Source organism: Chroicocephalus ridibundus, chromosome 4 (assembly GCF_963924245.1).
Source record: "Chroicocephalus ridibundus chromosome 4, bChrRid1.1, whole genome shotgun sequence".
NCBI lineage: Eukaryota > Metazoa > Chordata > Aves > Charadriiformes > Laridae > Chroicocephalus > Chroicocephalus ridibundus.
Window position 1 is genome coordinate 22,813,600 of NC_086287.1, and position 18,481 is coordinate 22,832,080.

Below are 18,481 nucleotides of genomic sequence, written 5' to 3' on the forward strand. Positions count from 1 at the left end.
CATTCTTCCTCCCCAGGTGGGGGACCTTGCACTTGCTTTTGTTGAACCTCATTAGGTTCTTCTCTGCCCAGCTCTCCAGCCTGTCCAGGTCGTGCTGGATGGTGGTCAACCTAGATACTGGTAATTGCTAGGACTCATTTTCTGGAATCTGAGATCAAAGGCTTTTTTTTTTTTTCTTCCAGTGCAATTCTAATCCAGTAAAACCAAGACAGAAATGAACCTCTTCTTCCCCCTCACTTGTTTTGCAGCAAACGAAGGCGTATCGTCAGAAAACTGTAATGCTGCATTTCTGATTTTGTAGAATAGAAGAGAATCAACCTTCTCCCCACTGGCCCAGTCAGCGTTTGGTGCTGCTATGGCCCAAAAGAGGCCACGGTCCTCTGTGGTCTGAGAGGCCAATGGCTGTCTGAAACAGGATCCTTCTGTTCATCTGGGCTTCAGGGGACTGACGTGCAGTGCCTGCATGAGCTGGCACAGGCACGCTCCGCAGCACATGATCAAGTTTAGATAACTCTGAATTCAGTTTCCCTGGCCTGACGACCACCAATTTTTCATCTAGTGATATATAGTCTAGGAACCATTTAATAGCAGTGTGAAATAAGGAGAAACACAGCACTACATCATGTGAAATAACCTGCGGTGTTTTTCCTTACTTCAAAATCAGGAAAGCAGGAACAAATAACGACCCGTGCTCTAGAAGTGAGCTGTGTTGTTCCTTCTTTAACTGCATGCACTCCAAAAGACTATTCCCTCACCTGTTCTGTCGTTACTTAACAATTCTTTATTCCTCCCAGAGATACGTAGACTATGTTGCAAGAATTTATTCCTGGTTTTAACACGAAAGAAGAGAAATAATGAGACAGAAAGGACGAAGTGACTTGCCTGAAGTGACTGTGTGATTCAGTGGTAAAGGCAGAATTAGAATTGGAGGCTGATAGCCAGCATCTCCCAATTCCCAATGGAGACAAATCTTTTTTAATTAAAAGTAACATAGGACAGTTGTCTCACCATGCATTTTCAAATATATCTGGACTTTTTCCTATTTCAGTATTCAGCCTAGAATTCTAATGTGTTCACAACAAATGTGTTAAAATATTTAAACACAGATTAGTGAGAAATTTGCGTTTTGCACTATGGCTGGCATACCTCAAATAGCCATCTCTTTTAAAACAACAGCTCTCTATAGAAATTATGATTTTTTTATTTATTTAAAGAACAAATCCTCCATTGTTGTCCATAAATACATATTCGGCTCTCGGCAAAGTCCAAAATTCTGGCTGAGGGCTACAGAGTCTCAGCAGGGGGACAAGAAGGCTTCATATATCACATCAGCAGTGAGAGCTGCTTTTGAGCACCACAGCAGAGTCATTGATGGGCTCTGAAAGACACATGACCATGTTTTTCTTGAAATTAAGAATTACCCTTTTTATCCCTAATTCTGGAAATTTGAGAAGCTTTTTTTTTATCCTTTTTTTTTTTTTATTTCTCTTTTCTTGCTTTATTACTTATTTTAAGTGGAGACAGTGGCAGAGGAATGGCTTCGGCTATTTGGAGAACGTAAAGATTTGGCCAACTTGCCACTCATCCTTCAAAAAGTAACATTAAACTTTATTTTCAGGTGTTCTGTTTGTGAATAGCTTTCCTGAGCAACTTTTCTTTTGTCTTTAATAAAAATTTAGATGTAATCCCTCTGGCAGTCGTGTCATATAGAAAACTCATTTAGAGTGCGCAAGAGATCAAAATTTTATTATTCGCTCAAAAATGTGTTAGACACCCTAGAGAAACAGGGAAAGACTCCATCTAGGAGCTTAGTCTTGATCCCACATGTCGCAGTAAGTGAGAGATACCGAGAGACAATAAAAGAGGGAATTGCAGAGGAAAGAGAAGCATTACCAGAATATTAGATCAGCCTTCATAAATTAAAAATTAGTATTGTGAATTCATAAATCTCTTTAAGAATAATGTTTTGTCAGTTATCGAAAATTCAAGAAGAGAGAGTAATGGATTTATATATTTAAAATCTCTAAAGTAATCAGCTTTCATTAAAATCAGGAAATACCTTAACAGATAACCTAACAGAAAACCAGATATTTTTTAATGTATTGTCATTAGCCCAGGTTAGTAGAGGTTTTTTCCCTTTGATTGGAGAGGAAGCTTGCTTGCCTGTTGCTAGGTGATCACTAATTGTGATATTAACTGCCAGCGAGCTGCTGGCAGGGATTATAAATTTTTTTTTTTCCTTGTTAACAAAGCGCACGTGTTAGAGGTGCGTCAGTATCTAAATGCTTCTGTATTGCTTAAAATTTATATTAGGAGTGATAAAGTCTCTAATACAACTATGGTTATGTACCCAGGTGTAGAGCATTAACCCCTTTTTTGCAGTGCAGTAGTCTTGTTAGCCTCTGTCCAGTAACGGCATTAAAGTTGAGTGTAGAAAACGGAGCTGATGTGCCAATAGAAGCATCCGAGCTCTCCGGTGCAAGCAGGGAAGAACTGACAGCCTTAGAGGAGTCCTCAATCAGAATGAGATGCCGTCTCTCCCATGCTCACTCTGCAAGCTCGTGGCGGTGTGGTTTGGACCAAGCGACCTCCTCCCGTGCCATCTGACAGCCACTCTGCAGACTGCGTTTGTGCAGTGTGGGCGCCAAGAGGGCAGCTCGTTGCCGTAGTCATGAATATTTCTCATGCCTTACATAGGGTGACTGCCGTAAGGAACTACTGTTCATCTTCCAGCATCAAAGGATGCCGTATTCCCACAAAAGTATACTTAAGCTTTTTTCAGTTACCACCCCATCCTAAATTTAATTCTCCAGGAATGGTAAAAATTATGATCTTCCAGCTTAATTTGACGCACATTTTAATACGGTATGGTAACAGTCTGAGTCCAGCTTGCATCGGGAGCTGAATGTACTTGTCAAGAGCATCATTCCCTGCTGCCACTAGATACAGGGTTTCATGGGCTCCAGCCAGATAAAGGCACCTTCAGCTGTTGTTATCTCAGCAACTTAAACATGAGAATAATTGTGGTTTAGAATCATAGAATCATTTAGGTTGGAAAAGACCCTTGGGATCATCGAGTCCAACCATCAACTCCACAAAGTTCTCCCTTACACCATATCCCCCAACACCGCATCTAAATGAGTCTTAAACACATTCAGAGATGGTGACTCCACCACCTCCCTGGGCAGCCTATTCCAGTGTCTGACCACTCCTTCTGGAAGAATTGTTTCCTAATGTCCAGCCTAAACCTACCCTGCTGCAGCTTGAACCCATTCCTTCTTCTTCTATCGCTAATTACCTGTGAGAAGAGACCAGCACCAACCTCTCTACAATGTCCTTTCAAGTAGTTGTAGAAAGTGATGAGGTCTCCCCTCAGCCTCCTCTTCCTCAAACTAAACAGTCCCAGCTCCTTCAATTGCTCCTCATAAGATTTATTCTCCAGGCCCTTCACCAGCTTCGTTGCCCTCCTCTGCACTTGCTCCAGCACCTCGATATCTCTCTCGTATTGAGGTGCCCAGAACTGGACACAATACTCAAGGTGTGGCCTCACCAGTGCTGAGTACAGGGGGACAATCACCTCCCTCCTTCTGCTGGTCACACTATTTCTAATACAAGCCAGGATGGCATTGGCTTTCTTGGCCACCTGGGCACACTGCTGGCTCGTGTTCAGCCTCTTGTCAATTAGAACCCCCAGGTCCTTTTCCGCCAGGCAGCTCTCCAGCCACACTTCCCCAAGCCTGTAGTGATGCATGGGGTTGTTGTGGCCCAAGTGCAGGACCCGGCACTTGGCCTTGTTGAAGCTCATACTGTTAGTATTGGCCCATTGATCCAATCTATCCAAGTCTCTCTGTAGAGCCTCCCTATCCTCATGCAGATCAACACTCCTGCTTAACTTGGTGTCATCTGCAAACTTGCTGATGATACACTCTATGTCCTTATCAAAGGACATAGATTAGTTTTGTTGCTTTTCAAAAACTTTCAGAGGTGTGTTTCTATACCTGCAAGATGTTCCGTTGGTTACTCGTTGACAAAGTGTTTGGTGTTTCTAGGTTTGGTGTCCTTGACATTTCCTTCAGTTCGTTAGTTGTTGGAGGTGTAGGTGAGACTTGCACTGAAGTATTTTGCACTGTGGATGGTTGATCATGGAGTACTTAACAGTGCGGGTACAGCAATGCCTTTGTTCCCTTCATCTGGCACCTGCAGCTTCTGCTGTTGGGAACTTTCAAATGTATTTCTGTCCTGATAGCTGCTGTCGGCCCTGGGGTAAGGGTGGTGATTGCAGTGAATCGGGTGCTCTCCCATCCACTTGTTCTGCATTACTGGGAACTTACGGCGCTTGTTGGGAGAGGAAGAGTTGTATTTCTTCACACCTTTTTGCAAAGTCCATAGGCTGAGCTGCATGTAGAGGTGCTTCAGTCAGTCATCTTTGCTTGCGCCCATCATTTTTGACACTGGTAAAGCTGGAGAGGGGATCCTCCGTGCCACTGCAGCCGGTTTGTGGTCTAGCAGCTGCTTGCTTACTGCAGGCTCTGTGTTGGGTATATTGTGTGCAAATTTTGTTAGCTTACAGCTGACGCCGTTTCATCTTTCCACCCCTTACTGAGCTGTCCTACCCTGTACTCCAAGCTTTCCTGAGAGCCAGGGTCTGCTTTGGCACCAGCTATGCCCCAGCAGCCGAACCTACCACCTCTATGGCTGCGGTGGGCCAAGGTGTGTGTGGAGCATCTTCCCGGCCTCCCCTCTGGGCCTTCCTTCTTTGGGCTAATAGCCCCATCCTTCACGGGGGGGAGAGGGGAGTTGTTGGTTCTTTGTTTGTTTTCCCCCCTTTCTGTGTCCTCCTGCCTTACCGTCACCCTCTGGACATATTTGGTAACACAGTCATTGGCCTATATTTATTGCTTTTCTTCTGTGTTTTCATCATCCATTAATTGTGGCGTGTAGTCCCACACAATTGAATTTGTTTTGAATTTTTAGTTGTTTGGGTTTTTTAAATCTATTAATCAGGCCTCTCTGACAAAGAGGCCTGTGAGAGTTTTTGGCATAGTTGTGAAATATTGCGACTGTGAGAGAGAATTCATACCCTGGCCTTTTTTTTTTTTAGCGCTTGGCTTTGGGAACTGCAGTCTCCTTGCTCTAATGTGAATTCCAGAAGACAAAGGGTTTATATTTCTGTTTTTAAGTCTCTTGAAGCCTAGGCACCTTTTAAAGATTTTTATAAATGTGTGGCGGACATTTTGGTAGAAATAATTAATCGGGGAGGGCTCACATGCATTATTGCTTCTGTATGCCCTGGGAGCTTCTGGTTGGGCTGGCTGGCTGCCACCGACCCTCGTTGGCTGGCCGGCCAGCCAGCCTTCATGTCGGCCCGGTTTCCAGAATAAGTGGTGTCCAAATCAACACATTCCCATGGAATGTTTTAGATTTCAGCAAAGAAACATTTTCCTATGGAAAAGCCTCCCTTCAGAAAAATCCCTGCTAGCCCTCGGTCAGGCGGCTTCCCATTGCCTGGGGCCCTGCGGCACAACGAAGTTTCCCACTGGTTGTGTCATCAGAGGAAAAACAGTTCATCGCTTGCCTTGAGTGGAAATCAAGTCCCACTTGCCATTAAAAATCAATAGCAAATCCCCAGGAAAGGCTGGGTTTGATCAGGGGTGGCTCCTGGTTCCAGGTATCTCGTTTCACGTGAGCAGATGCTCACGGGTTAAACACCGTTAGTCCTCAGTTCTCCCAGCTGCTGGTTTTCAGCAAGCGTGTGAATACTTCATTTGCTCCCTGCGGTGGTGCACGGATGCCGCAGTGACAATGACTGTGCTTCAGGGAGAGGTGGATCCTGCACTGGATGGATGTGAACTTGCACTCTTGGATCCTGTTTTATGCGTTTGCTACAAATACTGTTGCAGCCTGGACACCCCTTTGGCTGAGGGTACGCTTGAAACGATAGTATTTTCTGCAAATCAAACCAATGGTCCTTGACCGGTAACTGTTGGTGTTTCACATGTCATCTTATCCATAAACTATACTAATTCGTGTTATTTCAAGGCAGTAGTTTGAAATCTCAGCTCTTTATGATTGATCCGAGTCCATCTCCCCCCTCCTCTCATCCCCAAGTGCCCTCTGCTCATTTGCTGCTGGGAGTTGAGTTGGTCCAAACCTGTGCGTAACAAAAATGTATTAGGCCACAAATTTCTTGCACTGATCTGAAAGTTCAAACTAGTTACTGCTTTTCTTTTAGTAGCTCTGTGGGGATTTATTAGAAATTAAATATTATTTTGGTCAGTGTGTTTAGTTGGTAAGTTTTGGGAAAAACTCTGCCATCAATAATGCTAATTGCATAAATATGAATCTCACAGCATATATTGATAACAAAAGAAATTTCTAAAATCAGATTTTTCATTTTCATTTTGCCTAAATACAGAATACAGTTACTTCTACAGGAGAACAAGCCACCCTTCTCCAGTAGGTTACAGACTACACTGAAGAAGCAATTGGTTTGAAAAAATGCCTGGGATGGGCCAAATGTTTCTTTGTTATAGATGGTCTTTAGAAGAATGAACTTCTTTAAATGGTTTCTTAATCTGGAACGGGGAGAAAGCAGCTTTTGAACACTTTAAAGTGAGAGATAGTTTAACTCTGTCATTTCTCAGCGTAAAATATGTTTTAATAATTAATGCCATCTGAGACTTCCCATGCAAAAGTTTGTGAACAGAAAGAGAATTTATCCGACACAGAAGAGGCATAGCTAAATTTAAGCAAAGCCCTGCAAACACAGAAGTTTGTTGTTTGAAAGGCTTGACCGGTCGCTGCGGTATATTATTTACATGCTTGAATTCTTTAGCTTCCTTCCCTGGGAAGGCACAGTTAATTTTCTCAGTTCATGTGGGTTTCTGCTGAATCAGATGGAGTTTTTTATGAGAGCCTTGGGCCTTTTTTCAAGTTGGAAAATAAGATAAATCACTATGGCTTTGTTTCTCTAGTGGAGACATTTTGTCTATTCAAATATATATGCTTTTCCCTCTCCTTTCTTTAACCCTCTTCCACCCACGTACGGGCATACAGCAGCCTGAGAGTAAATTTTTTCTATGGCTTCATTTCAGAATTTCACCATTTTTTTTTTATTGGGCTTTTCAGAGGCGTAGAGTTGCCATACTGTGATTTCTGATTTCTGTGGCAAATTTGTACAGCATGAGGACTACGCTACGGCTTTCCACTTGTAGCTTGATGGGTCCTGTCCTGGAGATTATCCTGGACTCCGATGCACTGTAGAACTGTGGGCTTGTCCTACCGGAGTGTGAATACCCTCAACAGCTCTTGACCTTCATGTGAGTTGAGGAGCTACACTTGAAGAGCTGGTGCTTGCTATAAGGAGCGCAAACAATTGGTTACATTAAGCCCCATGAAGTGAGTGTGTGTATTCAGCCGAGCGCATGCCCCAGCGCACTCCAGCACTTATGAATGTAGACCTACTTAACTTCTTTTTTGGTCATTTTGGTCTCTCTCTCTCTTTCAACTCCCTTCTTTGTTCAGGAATATCGAAGGCTTTTATTACTCATGTAGTTGCTTTGGATCCTTTTACAGTCTGTATTTAACACAGTGAACTTTTTATACGTTAACACAAGAGTCTCCGCAGAATAATTGTGAAAGCAGCGTGTTTTTTATATATGGCGTTTTATCAGAACTTTGCTAATGCTGTCGATGTAATAGACAACATCTGTTTTCCATTTCATTGCATTTCGTGTAGCGGTAGTCAACTCGAGAGGAGACAAAAGTAACTTTCGAGAGACGTGGCGTGTGGTGATCAGTTCACATTTTGCATCCAGAGAGGAAGGTGGATTACCTTAAAAAGGCAGAGTGCCTTACAGTAATCTTACCGAAGGCCATTTAGTCCTTTGCTTTTAATTTGTGCTTGAATTTGGGTATAGGGCAACTATTTTTATATTGATAGCATAGTTTCGTGATACTAATTTCAATAAAAGCTTAGTGTATTAAAATACCGATGATTGTCTTCAAGCTTTAGAGGACTCTGAAACTTGTTTCATGACTACAGGTCATTCTGACCCCCTGCCAATCTGTCTCTTCCACCTGCCTTGAGAATGCTGCAACAAATCTTATCCATGTTTTTAGTTACTTTCCCTAGGTACTGTGCTTTTAAAATACTTGCTGTGCCACAGCCCTAGGATGCAATTGGTGAACTCCTGCAGGTGGTGCCTCTCTGGTCGAGGACTCCCCACACAGCAAAAGCAGCGGTGGTGGGACTCTGGCTCTGGGCTGGCACTGCCTGTGGATCTCCCTGGGGAGGGCGAGCTGTGCCGTGCTGGAAGGAGGGACACCTCTGGCCAGCAGTCATCTGCACTGTTAAGAAAAGAGCAAGGTTACCTTTCATGTCTGGGAAAGGTACTTCTGCTGACTTCGGTCCTTCTGCCGACAAGACGTGGCTGCGGGGCAGCTGCCATAGGAAGGAGAACTGTTCTGGTGTGGTGGGGCAGTGCTCTGGTGCCTTTGCCCGAGAGGAGGGGCATGGGTGGCCATCAGGTGCTTCCTCACAGCCTCCCCTCTTCTCCAGCTTGCCGGCAGCACAGGTTGTTGTAATGGATGCTCCACAGTCCTATTGCCCATGGCACCATAGCGCTGCTCCAAGGCAACAAAGGAAACAAGGTTTAGAGGATCATAGAATCATAGAATGGTTTAGGTTGGAAGGGACCTGAAAGGTCATCTAGTTTTCACCTCCCTGCCATGGGCAGGGACACCTCCCAACTAGACCAGGTTGCTCTAAACCCCATCCAGCCAGGCCTTGAACACTTCCAGGGATAGGGCATCCACAGCTTCTCTGGGCAACCTGTTCCAGTGTCTCACCACACTCAGAGTGAAAAATTTCTTCCCGATATCTAACCTAAATCTACCTTTTCCCAGTTTGAAGCCATTACCCCTTGTCCTATCACTACATGGCCTTGTAGAAAGTCCCACTCCAGCTTTCCTATAGGCCCCCTTCCCTGGAGCCTTCTCTTCTCCAGGCTGAACAACCCCAACTCTCTGACTATCTTCATAGAAGAGGTGCTCCAGCACTCTGATCATCTTCATGGTCCTCCTCTGGACTCGCTTTAACAGGTCCGCTGGAGTAGAGAGGTGGAATCACCTCCCTCAACCTGCTGGCCGTGCTTCTTTTGATGCAGCCCAGGATATGTTGGCTTTCTGGGCTGCAGATGCACGTTGCCGGCTCATGTTGAGCTTCTCATCAACCAACACCTCAATCATACTGATGTTCCCTCCTCCTCTTCCTCCTCCTTTCCATGCGTTTGAGTCCATTCTTCGCCTTCAGCCATGCTTGTCCTAAGAAAGGCCCCTCAGTGGCCATTACCTATGGGAAGCCTCTGCACGAGCAGGAGGCGAAGCCAACAGGGAACTGGTGGTAGCCCGAGTTCAGGGAAGGGCTTTGGGGCGCTGGCGTGTCTCACTGGAGTTGTCATGGCCACCAAGCAAGCACACACAGCAAAGACCAAGCTTCATTAATGCTGGTGCTCGTGGGACGGCTCGTTGAGCAGTGTGATTTCTGATGTGGTGGGGTGACCTCTGCCTGAGAGGGGTTTGGTGGGCGAAGTGCTCTGGTGGAAGCACAGAAGCTGCCCAGCCAAGGCTTTTCTGGGTTGATGCGATAGTTGGGGTGGCGCGTTGTTACGGCCGAGTAAAAGCCATAAAGCATTTGGGTTTTTAGCAGATGGCTTTGGGAAAAGGCATATATTTTGCTGTACTGAGAATTCAGTAAATAATTTTGACATTGATTTGTTTGGGGTTTTTTTAATTATTTCTTCCAAATTGCTTTTTTCTTGCTTCCTCTAAGAGAGTGTGGGCGTGTGCTTTGCTGAGGAGGTTTTTCCTTGTGAAGAGAATGTGAATTTTGAATCAAATTGACCTATTTTTAACATGAAATTTTAGACCCTTGCTTGAAGGCAAAAACGCCATGATGTTACATTAGCTTTAAAACCAAAAAAGAATTCATGCAAATAGTAACTTATAATTGCTTAATGTAAATGAGATTTTCTTTACACTTATTTCTTATTACCTTTAGCACATCAGGTCCACCCATTTGGCCAGGAAGCACCTTTTTCAAGAGAAATGGAGCCCTTCTACAAGGTAGGTGATGGATACTACGTCTTGGAGTAACTGTTCTACTTAATAAATACCTCTTGCAAATTGCACAGCTTTTGTAATATTCACTGGGCAACAAGTAACCAAATGTTTTTTGTTTCCTTTAACCTGTCTCCTTTATTGCGCATCTGGTGCCTTGAAAATGACGATTTACTACATACAGTGAGTGTAGTCTATGAAAATTGCTGCTTTTTTTCTTTCCTCAGATTATTAATTTGCTTACTGTAAAATATGGCAAAGGGTGGCTTTTTTTTTTTCCCTTTATGTGTATAAAGCGTGCCCAGAAGGAAATGTTCCACGAACACTGCTTTTAGCTCTGTGGATGAAGTAAGGGTTTTCTTTGAGAGAGATCCTTTCTTTTACCTCTAACTGCGCGGATAGCAAAATGTACCTGAAGGTAGGTAGCAGTGCTGTAGTGGGGAAAACAGCGGCAGAGCACTTGTCTAAAGAAACCTACCATGTTTAAGGGTGCTTATATTCGTAGTGGAATTTTAAATATCTTTTTTCCATTGGATAGACTGTATGAACAGAAGCTATTTGTCTGCAGCTTTGATAGGTGAGAATTTTCAGTCTATCTTAACAGACTTTTAAAAATCATTTTTCACTGCTAAGTGTGTTTATATTTCTGCCATTGAGTACATGGAACTACCGTCTCTCTTAATGGAAGTGTCTTGGGAACACGGAAGGCTGTATCCCCAGGCTGCATGCATTTGTCTATGGTGCAAAAGTAACTCACACCATTTAGGATGATTTTACGGTCTTTGCAAGTATTTGTCCATGAAGTGTCTCAGTTTTGTGTTCATTCTCACGGTGCCAAGAGTTTTCTGGCCTTCTTTCTGGCAGAAAATGCTGTATAATGTTCTCCGGCACGTTTATCCGGATCACCTAGGAGGGAACCTTACTCACAGCGAGGCTCACAAGCAAATCATTGGCAGGCAGTACTGCACGCCGTCAGCACCCCAAAGTAATACAGCGTCTGTAGTTTACCTGAGAATATTTTTCGACTTGATTCCTTGCACATATCTAAGAATTTGCATTATTCTGTTATCTAATATCCATGCTGAGATTTGTTCAAACAAATTTAAAATACATTAAAGTATTCAGATTGTTACTTAACACTAGGATATGGTATAAATTGTACAGTTTGGCAGCTTTTGGCTTTAGTCTTGGTAGGACAGATCTGCTACCTTTGCAGTCCTTCCTAATGGAAAGAACTAGATTTTTTAATATTTTTTTCTAAGGATAAAAAGAAACAATTGTGAATGGTTATGCTTGATTTGTTTTCAGTTGTTCGCCGACTCCAGTTTTAAATGTGTGCCTACACATACGCAGTCTTTGTAATTTGACTTCATAAAATGTAAACTACTCTGTCAAGTCTGTGTGTTTTGTCTGATGCAAGATACCCAGGAATTAATAACTGATTTGTAGCCTTCCCTATCTCAGTTGTTTCTTAAAGCCTTCTCCCGATAAAGAAGAGTACACTGTTCTCCACCCTCTTCTGTGCCCTCCTCTGCCTTCCAAATTGGGGAAAAAAAACCCTAAAAGCCCAAAACTTTTCAGCATATTAAAGAAATAGAGAAAAAGAGAGAGATGACTGCCTTTTCAAGCAACTAACAAAGCCTAACAGACCTTTAACTCAGTTGGTATTCTGCGTTGCCATTTCAAGTGGAAAAGGCAGCCATGATACAATGGAGGTTGGAAGGAGAGAGTGTGAAGAAAAACCTCAGTAAAGTCATCTTTTAACACTTCCTGGTTTTAATTTTAAAACAAGAAAATAACTCAACCAAGCCTTTCTTTCTGTCTTTCATTGTTCCCTACAGTGAGCTCTTCCATGTACAGGCTTCAGCAGGTTGCATGGAAATAGTGCATCCACCTCTTTGCTGCTTCTGACTGTCTTTTTTCCAGAAGACCTGTGTAGGGGAATGGTAGCGGGTGTGGGGAGGTGTGACATGAGAGGGTGGAGACGTTTGTTGAGTCCTACCGTACGTGACCATCTTAAGTCTCTTTTTCCAGTGCTTATATCCAACTTAATGCAAATGGGACAATGAAAAATTGACTCAATTACTGGTTTCAAGTTATAGCACTGCCTTTTGATTGGCAAAAGTTCAGGTAACAAAGGGATTTTAAATTATTTTTACTTGATAAATGTTTTGCTACATTTGAAAAGAACGTTCAGTGCGTGTTATCGACAATAATACAGAATAATTCTGAAATTTTAGTAAATGTGATATTCATGTGCACTTGTCACACCTCATTTCTTCTGAGTTGTTAAGGAAAACTCTCTTTTTCTGGTCTGGGGAATGAAGAGAAAAAAATTCCTCAATGTAAGTAGTACTTTTTTAGCCAAGGAAGACTTGTAGAAGCTCCTGGTTTCCATTCATTTTATACCTAAACTATTTGGCAAAGTAATCTCAACCATTGTAAAGCATTTAACATATCTCTCCAGAGAAAGTGACTGAGAAAGCAGTTATCTGTGTACCTCAAAATAGCAAAGGAAGAGAAAGGGAAGCTAAACTTCATTGTAGCCGTTCTGTGTCCTTAATGTCTTTGACATGAGCAGGATTAATTCTGTGTTCCTTTCTGGCTGTCTTTGCTTGTATTTCGTTGAAGAATTTTGAACAAAATACCTATTTATCATTTTCTTTTTGCCTATGATTTTATTAAATACTAGATGGCTCCCTCAGTTTCTTTTTTGAGGATCATGGTACTGTAGTTCCTAGCATTAACTCTCTACTCAAAACAAATGAACAGTAAATTTACTTTTTGAGTAAGTCATCTGCTCAGGTGCTTTTTGAAATGTCGCGCTCCTTCTACTAGGTGAGGATTGTTCCTTATATCTTGTGCTCTTTGGTCTTCTCATGAAGTCCCATGCAGAGCTTAATCTAGGTAGGACCTTCAGCCATACCAGACTGACACTTTCTCTCAAAACTTACTTACACATCCGTGGACATTACTGCCTCTAGCTTACAGGATTTCCAGATAAAACAGGTTTTTGCTCTTAGTGCTTTACTTTTTTTGTCGGTTTTTGTAACTTGTTATTGTACATACTGCGTTTTTGTTGCAAATCATGGCTTAATTTTTTTAAATCTGCTGTATGGAGAGACTTTGTTCCCGCTGTTTTTTCTGTTCTCAGCTGTCACAACACATCCATTTTTACTTAATAAAATGTATGACAGGAAAAAGTCTTTACGGTGGAAAAGATTTAGACGTATGCTAAACTCTTCAGGAACTTGTGCTGGGTGAGGTAGGTGGGGACATAATCACATTAACTTCAAGACCTTGAAACTAATGCATCGTGTTCAAATAAGGTTAGTTTTGTTGGCTCTGCTCTGGTCTTGGGTATTAATCTCGTGTGATAGCCTTGAGGATGCAGCTGCTCGCAGATCAATGATAATAATAAAACTATTTCGCTCTCAATATATTTAGCATTCTCCCTGAATAAATTAAAAATACATCTTCAAGTTAACTTTTAGCAGCAGTCACGTAAATTCCAGCTGCTGAGTGCCACCTGTAAGATGTAACTGGACTGTGGAGGGGTTTGGTTCTGTTTCTTAAAGATACAACTTTTGTTTTGAGGAAGAAAAACACCAAACTTACCACTCCCTTTTGGTCTTATTTGCCCTTACGCTTAATTGAACTAAATGCAACGTATTACTATGTCTTCTCGTATCAAATTTGTTCTGTCCTGAGTTGCAAGGAAGCGTACGTAGAAGGCGCTTGTAGGTGTAATTACAGCTGGCACCAAAACAGAGCACCCACCGTACAGTGAAAACAGTGAGATCTGCGTCTGCAGTGATCTGCAGATGTTGCTGCTGCAGTGGAGATTGAAACAGGAGGGCAAGAACTGTGGGAGTTGCCCCAGAAGATGCAGGAGCCCCGTGACTGGGCAGCAGCTGACATAAAGCAATGCCTTTTCTCTGGTTTACGCAAGTACACGTCTGCCAGGCTCAATGCCATTCTTGGGTAAGCTTCCTGAGTTTCTAGTCAAAGCCTGGAAGAAGCAGTTCCTCGTGGTAACACAGTTAGTGATTCTTCATTGTGCAGGGAAGGAAAGTGAACCTGGGTCATCCAGGCCCTGTTTCTGTTGGAGCTGAAAACAGAGATGGCCCTCATCACTGTGACTAGATGGTCCATCTTGCATTGCTGCTTCCAGAAGATCCCAACCAACTGAAGGTACAGCCGTGATCCTTGCCATGCTGTCTGCTTTCTTGTGCGAGCAAGGTCCTTGTGATGATCAGTACAGTTTAAATCTACTGCCTGTGGATGTTAAGTCAAAGCTCTTGCTCCAGAGATCCTGCAGACCTAAACTCACACCTATGGACAGGATTGCAGCAGTCAGTGAACTGAAGTCAGACTGCATGGCTTTCCTTTGAAGCCACGATTCTCTTTTAATTAGAATGGAAAAAAAGATCGGCAAAAATCTCTTCTCATTCACAGAACACAGGAGGGGAGGAGTGAGGAGTCGTGTGTGGCCTCTGGTCCCACTTGGCTGAGGGAGCCTGAGAAAAGAGGGATTGTCTTCCCCAGAGCTCATAAGCTGCTTTGTTCTTTCTCTACCATCGGCTGCAGGGAACAGGCATCCTCATGCTCCAGAACAGAGCAAGCAATAGGATGCTTAGAGGGGGCTGGCTTGGCCTCTTCTCCTCTGGGAAAGCATTGTATGAGACACTTTCATCTCTGACCGATGCTTCCAGCAGCCCATGCATGACCTGCCTTGGTCTAGCTGCCATGGCTGTAGCTGGCACCACCTGCGAGGAGCTCTGGCAGGAAAGAGTTGGAAGATACTGTCTTCGCAGGGTCAGGTATCACCAAAACCAGCATCAGACAGTGACTCCGGAGTTCATTGCAGAGTAGAAATGGAAACTCTGGGCACTGCTGATGCAGGCAGGATACCAGCCCTTGATGCCCTCAATGTAAGATAGTGGCTTTCATGTTTTAATGGACTAACATCTGATATCTGAGCATAACATGAGATGTTAAGGAAATTGCCAAAGCACACGGATCACTTTATTCTTGGATGAGAATGGTACTTTATTTGAGAGAGCAAGAAAATTGCATCACTAATTCTGAAAGTGTATTGTGTACAAAATATGGACAGACCAGACCTGAGAAGTCCTACAGAAAAAGATGGGGAACCAGCTTGTTTACGAAGACATGCACACATTTGTATAGAGATCTTTTTCTTCTCCAATAAGCATGAGAATCCCTGAAATGACCAAACACTTCGTTTAATCCATTATCCTTTGAGTAATTGTACAAAATGAGAGAGCAGATTTGGGACTTCACATTTCCAAGTGTTAGCTATTAATAGAAGCACTTGCTGAGGTGGAAATAAGCCAGCGGGAAGGAGGCAGAAAGGGGGCAACTGTAGCTGGTTTCCCTTGTGAAAGCGAAACTGGAATCATCTCCTCTTATAAATGAAGACATCCAGCCTCAGTTTTTATGTTAGTATTACATTAGGATAAAAATATAACAACAGTAGGGATTGGTTTCCTTGGACAAGTACTGCCCATACCAGCTACTCAGTCTTTTCTCTGGAGAGGTTTGGGAGGAGTTGTTCTCGTTACCTTCAAGACGGAAGTTGACAACAAATTCACAAAGAGAAGACTCCTGCATGCATGTGGCCACACACATTTTCTCTCTAATAATGTGAAAAAATGGGATGTGTTTGTCAGCACCCGCCAACAAACACCTGAGGGCTCTTGCAGACACAGCAGGCTTCTTTCTTCTGGTGGAAATTCAGTTTGTCTGCTCTTTCCACTGCACGAGCAGGACAAGGTGTAAGACCTGGGCACGAGGGGGAGAGGTGCAGCCTGTCCTAGGACATGAGGTGTTCGTACCTGGTGGTGCTAACGGGCGTGAGGAGAGGAGGAGCAGGGGAGAGCTGAAAGATGAGAGGATTCAGTAAGACTTGCATGCATTTAACTTTCGGAATTGCATGTCTTACACCTCAAAAGAAAACCAAACTCAGAGAAAAATGCACTGTTTTCTTCTACTACCTAGAGGTGCAAAGAAAAACCAACACGGCAAGGTAGCATATATACTACAGATAATTTAATATTATATAATACTTAAATGTAATGATGAATCTAAGAAGAAAGCTCAAAAGGGATGCAAGACAGTCCAACCTTAGGATTAGGTGCTGTGATGGATAACACAGCCTTGGGCAAGACCCTTATGCCCAAATCCAACTAAATATTAGTTTCTTAATGTGTATTTGGGCATCTCACGTTCCCCAGGAATCTAAATACTTTTTTTTGCTTTGGGGTTGTAATTCCTTGGTTTTCTGCTCTATGATGTGAGGATAATAATAGTGCTTCTCGCTGCCCAGAACTGACAGTCTACAAAATAATGGCTCTGTATCATATTCTGATGCTCCAGTAATGGGAGAACCTTAAACAGGGGGAACCTAACTGTAAAAAGCAACAGTGCTGTTTGTTAGCTTTTTCAGGAAAGTGTTTTAGGTTTTGGGCTTTTTTTTCTCATTGAAGTTTCAATTAAGATCCTTACTCTTAGAGGTACACTTGGAAATTAACTCTTTAACTCCATAAATGACTGGTTTCTGTGGAGATCTGGGGTTTTGAGTGTCCAGTTTAGTCGTCTTCATCAGAAGAGCACCAAACATTTTGACTTCACCTGTTTTCTCTTCAAATTTTGCTTCTCCAGCCTCCAGTTCCAGCCTCTTTGAAACTGTGGTGACAGTCATGCTCTGTGTTTGCTGGAGACTAGGCTTCGGTCAACCTATAGAATTAACAGCAAAGCTGCTACCTCTTTTTGTTACAATAAATCGCTTTTCATTCACATTGCATTATTATTTAAATCAGCTTTTTTTTTTGTTTTTAGCATTTTTTTTTCTCCCCCACAGGAAGGGCACCCGACAATCTCTTCATGAGTTTCTTTTCAGGAAGATGATTCATGTGGTGCTTCCATAGAGACCAAATATTTGAATAATTTATTTATTGTTAGCATTCAGTGTGTTTGCAGTGGTATTATTGGAGAAGTAAAATTAAGTCCGAGGGGTTGTGCGGCGCGTCCCTAAGGGAGTAATTTACACAGCAGAGCTCTCCTTTGTTTGGGGAAGTGGGTAAAACCCTAGTGGGGCTGCTGGGGTCCTGAGGGTGCTGGTAAGGGCTCGTGTTTGTGAGAGGATTTTAAAACAGCCTTAACACCCTGTATTCAATAAAAAATCCCAGTGAGAGCATTTTGCAGCGATTCATACAGAAACGGTCACTTTGGTGTGACATTTTTAGCTCTGTGTTCTGTGTAGGGCATTTGTATATAGGGTGCTATGCATTAGCTGTGCAGTAGGTATGTAGTCTTTTTATTCCTATTTTACTAGTTGGGTGTGTAAGACAATGGCAAAAGCTGTAATTTTTTAAGTGCCTGAGATGTGGTCCTGTTAACATTGATGTTAGAGCCGTTAGTAAGGAAATGTGACCGCTGGCTTTTTATATTCCCTGTGACCGAAACATCTGAGCTACCTTTGGCCTCTAAAGTTGAGAAGGAAGAAAACCGAACTGTGTCGGACAGGTCTTGCTTGCTAATGGTAGATCACGTTGCAGAGTACACGAAGATAAGTTAAATTTCTACCGTGTTTAAACTCAGTCACCTGTGGTTTAGATCTGCATAGGTGTCTTTGCTATCTTTACAGATAACTTTGCTTATTTTGTAACAGTCCGGCGTCGTGACTTTGAAATTATTGCTTCTGAGTGACTCAAGATGGAGTTTACTGGCTTTATTTATTTTCCTTGATGACTGGAGGGTGTGGGTGGGTGCTGCAAGGCAAGTTCTACTGCAGTGCTAGCCTTGGGCAGAGGAGAGGATACGTCTGTGTGTACCTGCCTGTTTTACCTTCAGTATCAACTGCCGTGTGAGCAGTGGCAGTAAAACAGCACTTTGCAATACACACTGAAGAGGGAAATAACCGCCGCTGCTGCTGCAGGTCCCCGTAGTGCTGCCCTGGCTGCCCCAATAACCAGTGTAGTGTAGGAAAGGAAGGGGAGGCTACTTAAAGCATGGTGGAGACGAGCTGTGGAAAGTCCTTGCCCAGAGAGAGGTCAGTGCCGAGGTAACCTACAGGTGGCATTGCTCCAGGGATGCTGCTAAATGGCTTCAAATACATTCTTAGCTTCTCTTCAGGTTGGTCCTGCAGGTGATGTGCTTGTGGCTTTGCAATTTGAACACTGGAATCTACTTCTTGTAAATCACCAGTAGCTGATCTCAGCTTTTTTAGGAAAAGTACGTTCTGTGACTGGCCCTTCTTTAGGCATCAGTACAGGTGCTTTTGTCCAGAGACATGTTCCTTTCCCCCCACCCCAACCATGCATATGGCACTTACTTG

General features: G+C 43.1%; 1 protein-coding gene across 9 annotated transcripts in view; it reads left to right on the forward strand.

Moving 5' to 3' along the window:
• The window catches only part of FOXN3 (forkhead box N3), a 215,420-nt gene that overhangs the window by 133,169 nt on the left and 63,770 nt on the right, over positions 1-18,481 (forward strand). For all 9 annotated transcript variants that reach the window (XM_063333955.1, XM_063333954.1, XM_063333953.1 and 6 more), the window contains one exon: positions 10,061-10,125. In XM_063333955.1, coding sequence (XP_063190025.1) covers positions 10,061-10,125 — 65 coding nt within the window. The remainder of the gene's footprint in view (positions 1-10,060; positions 10,126-18,481) is intronic.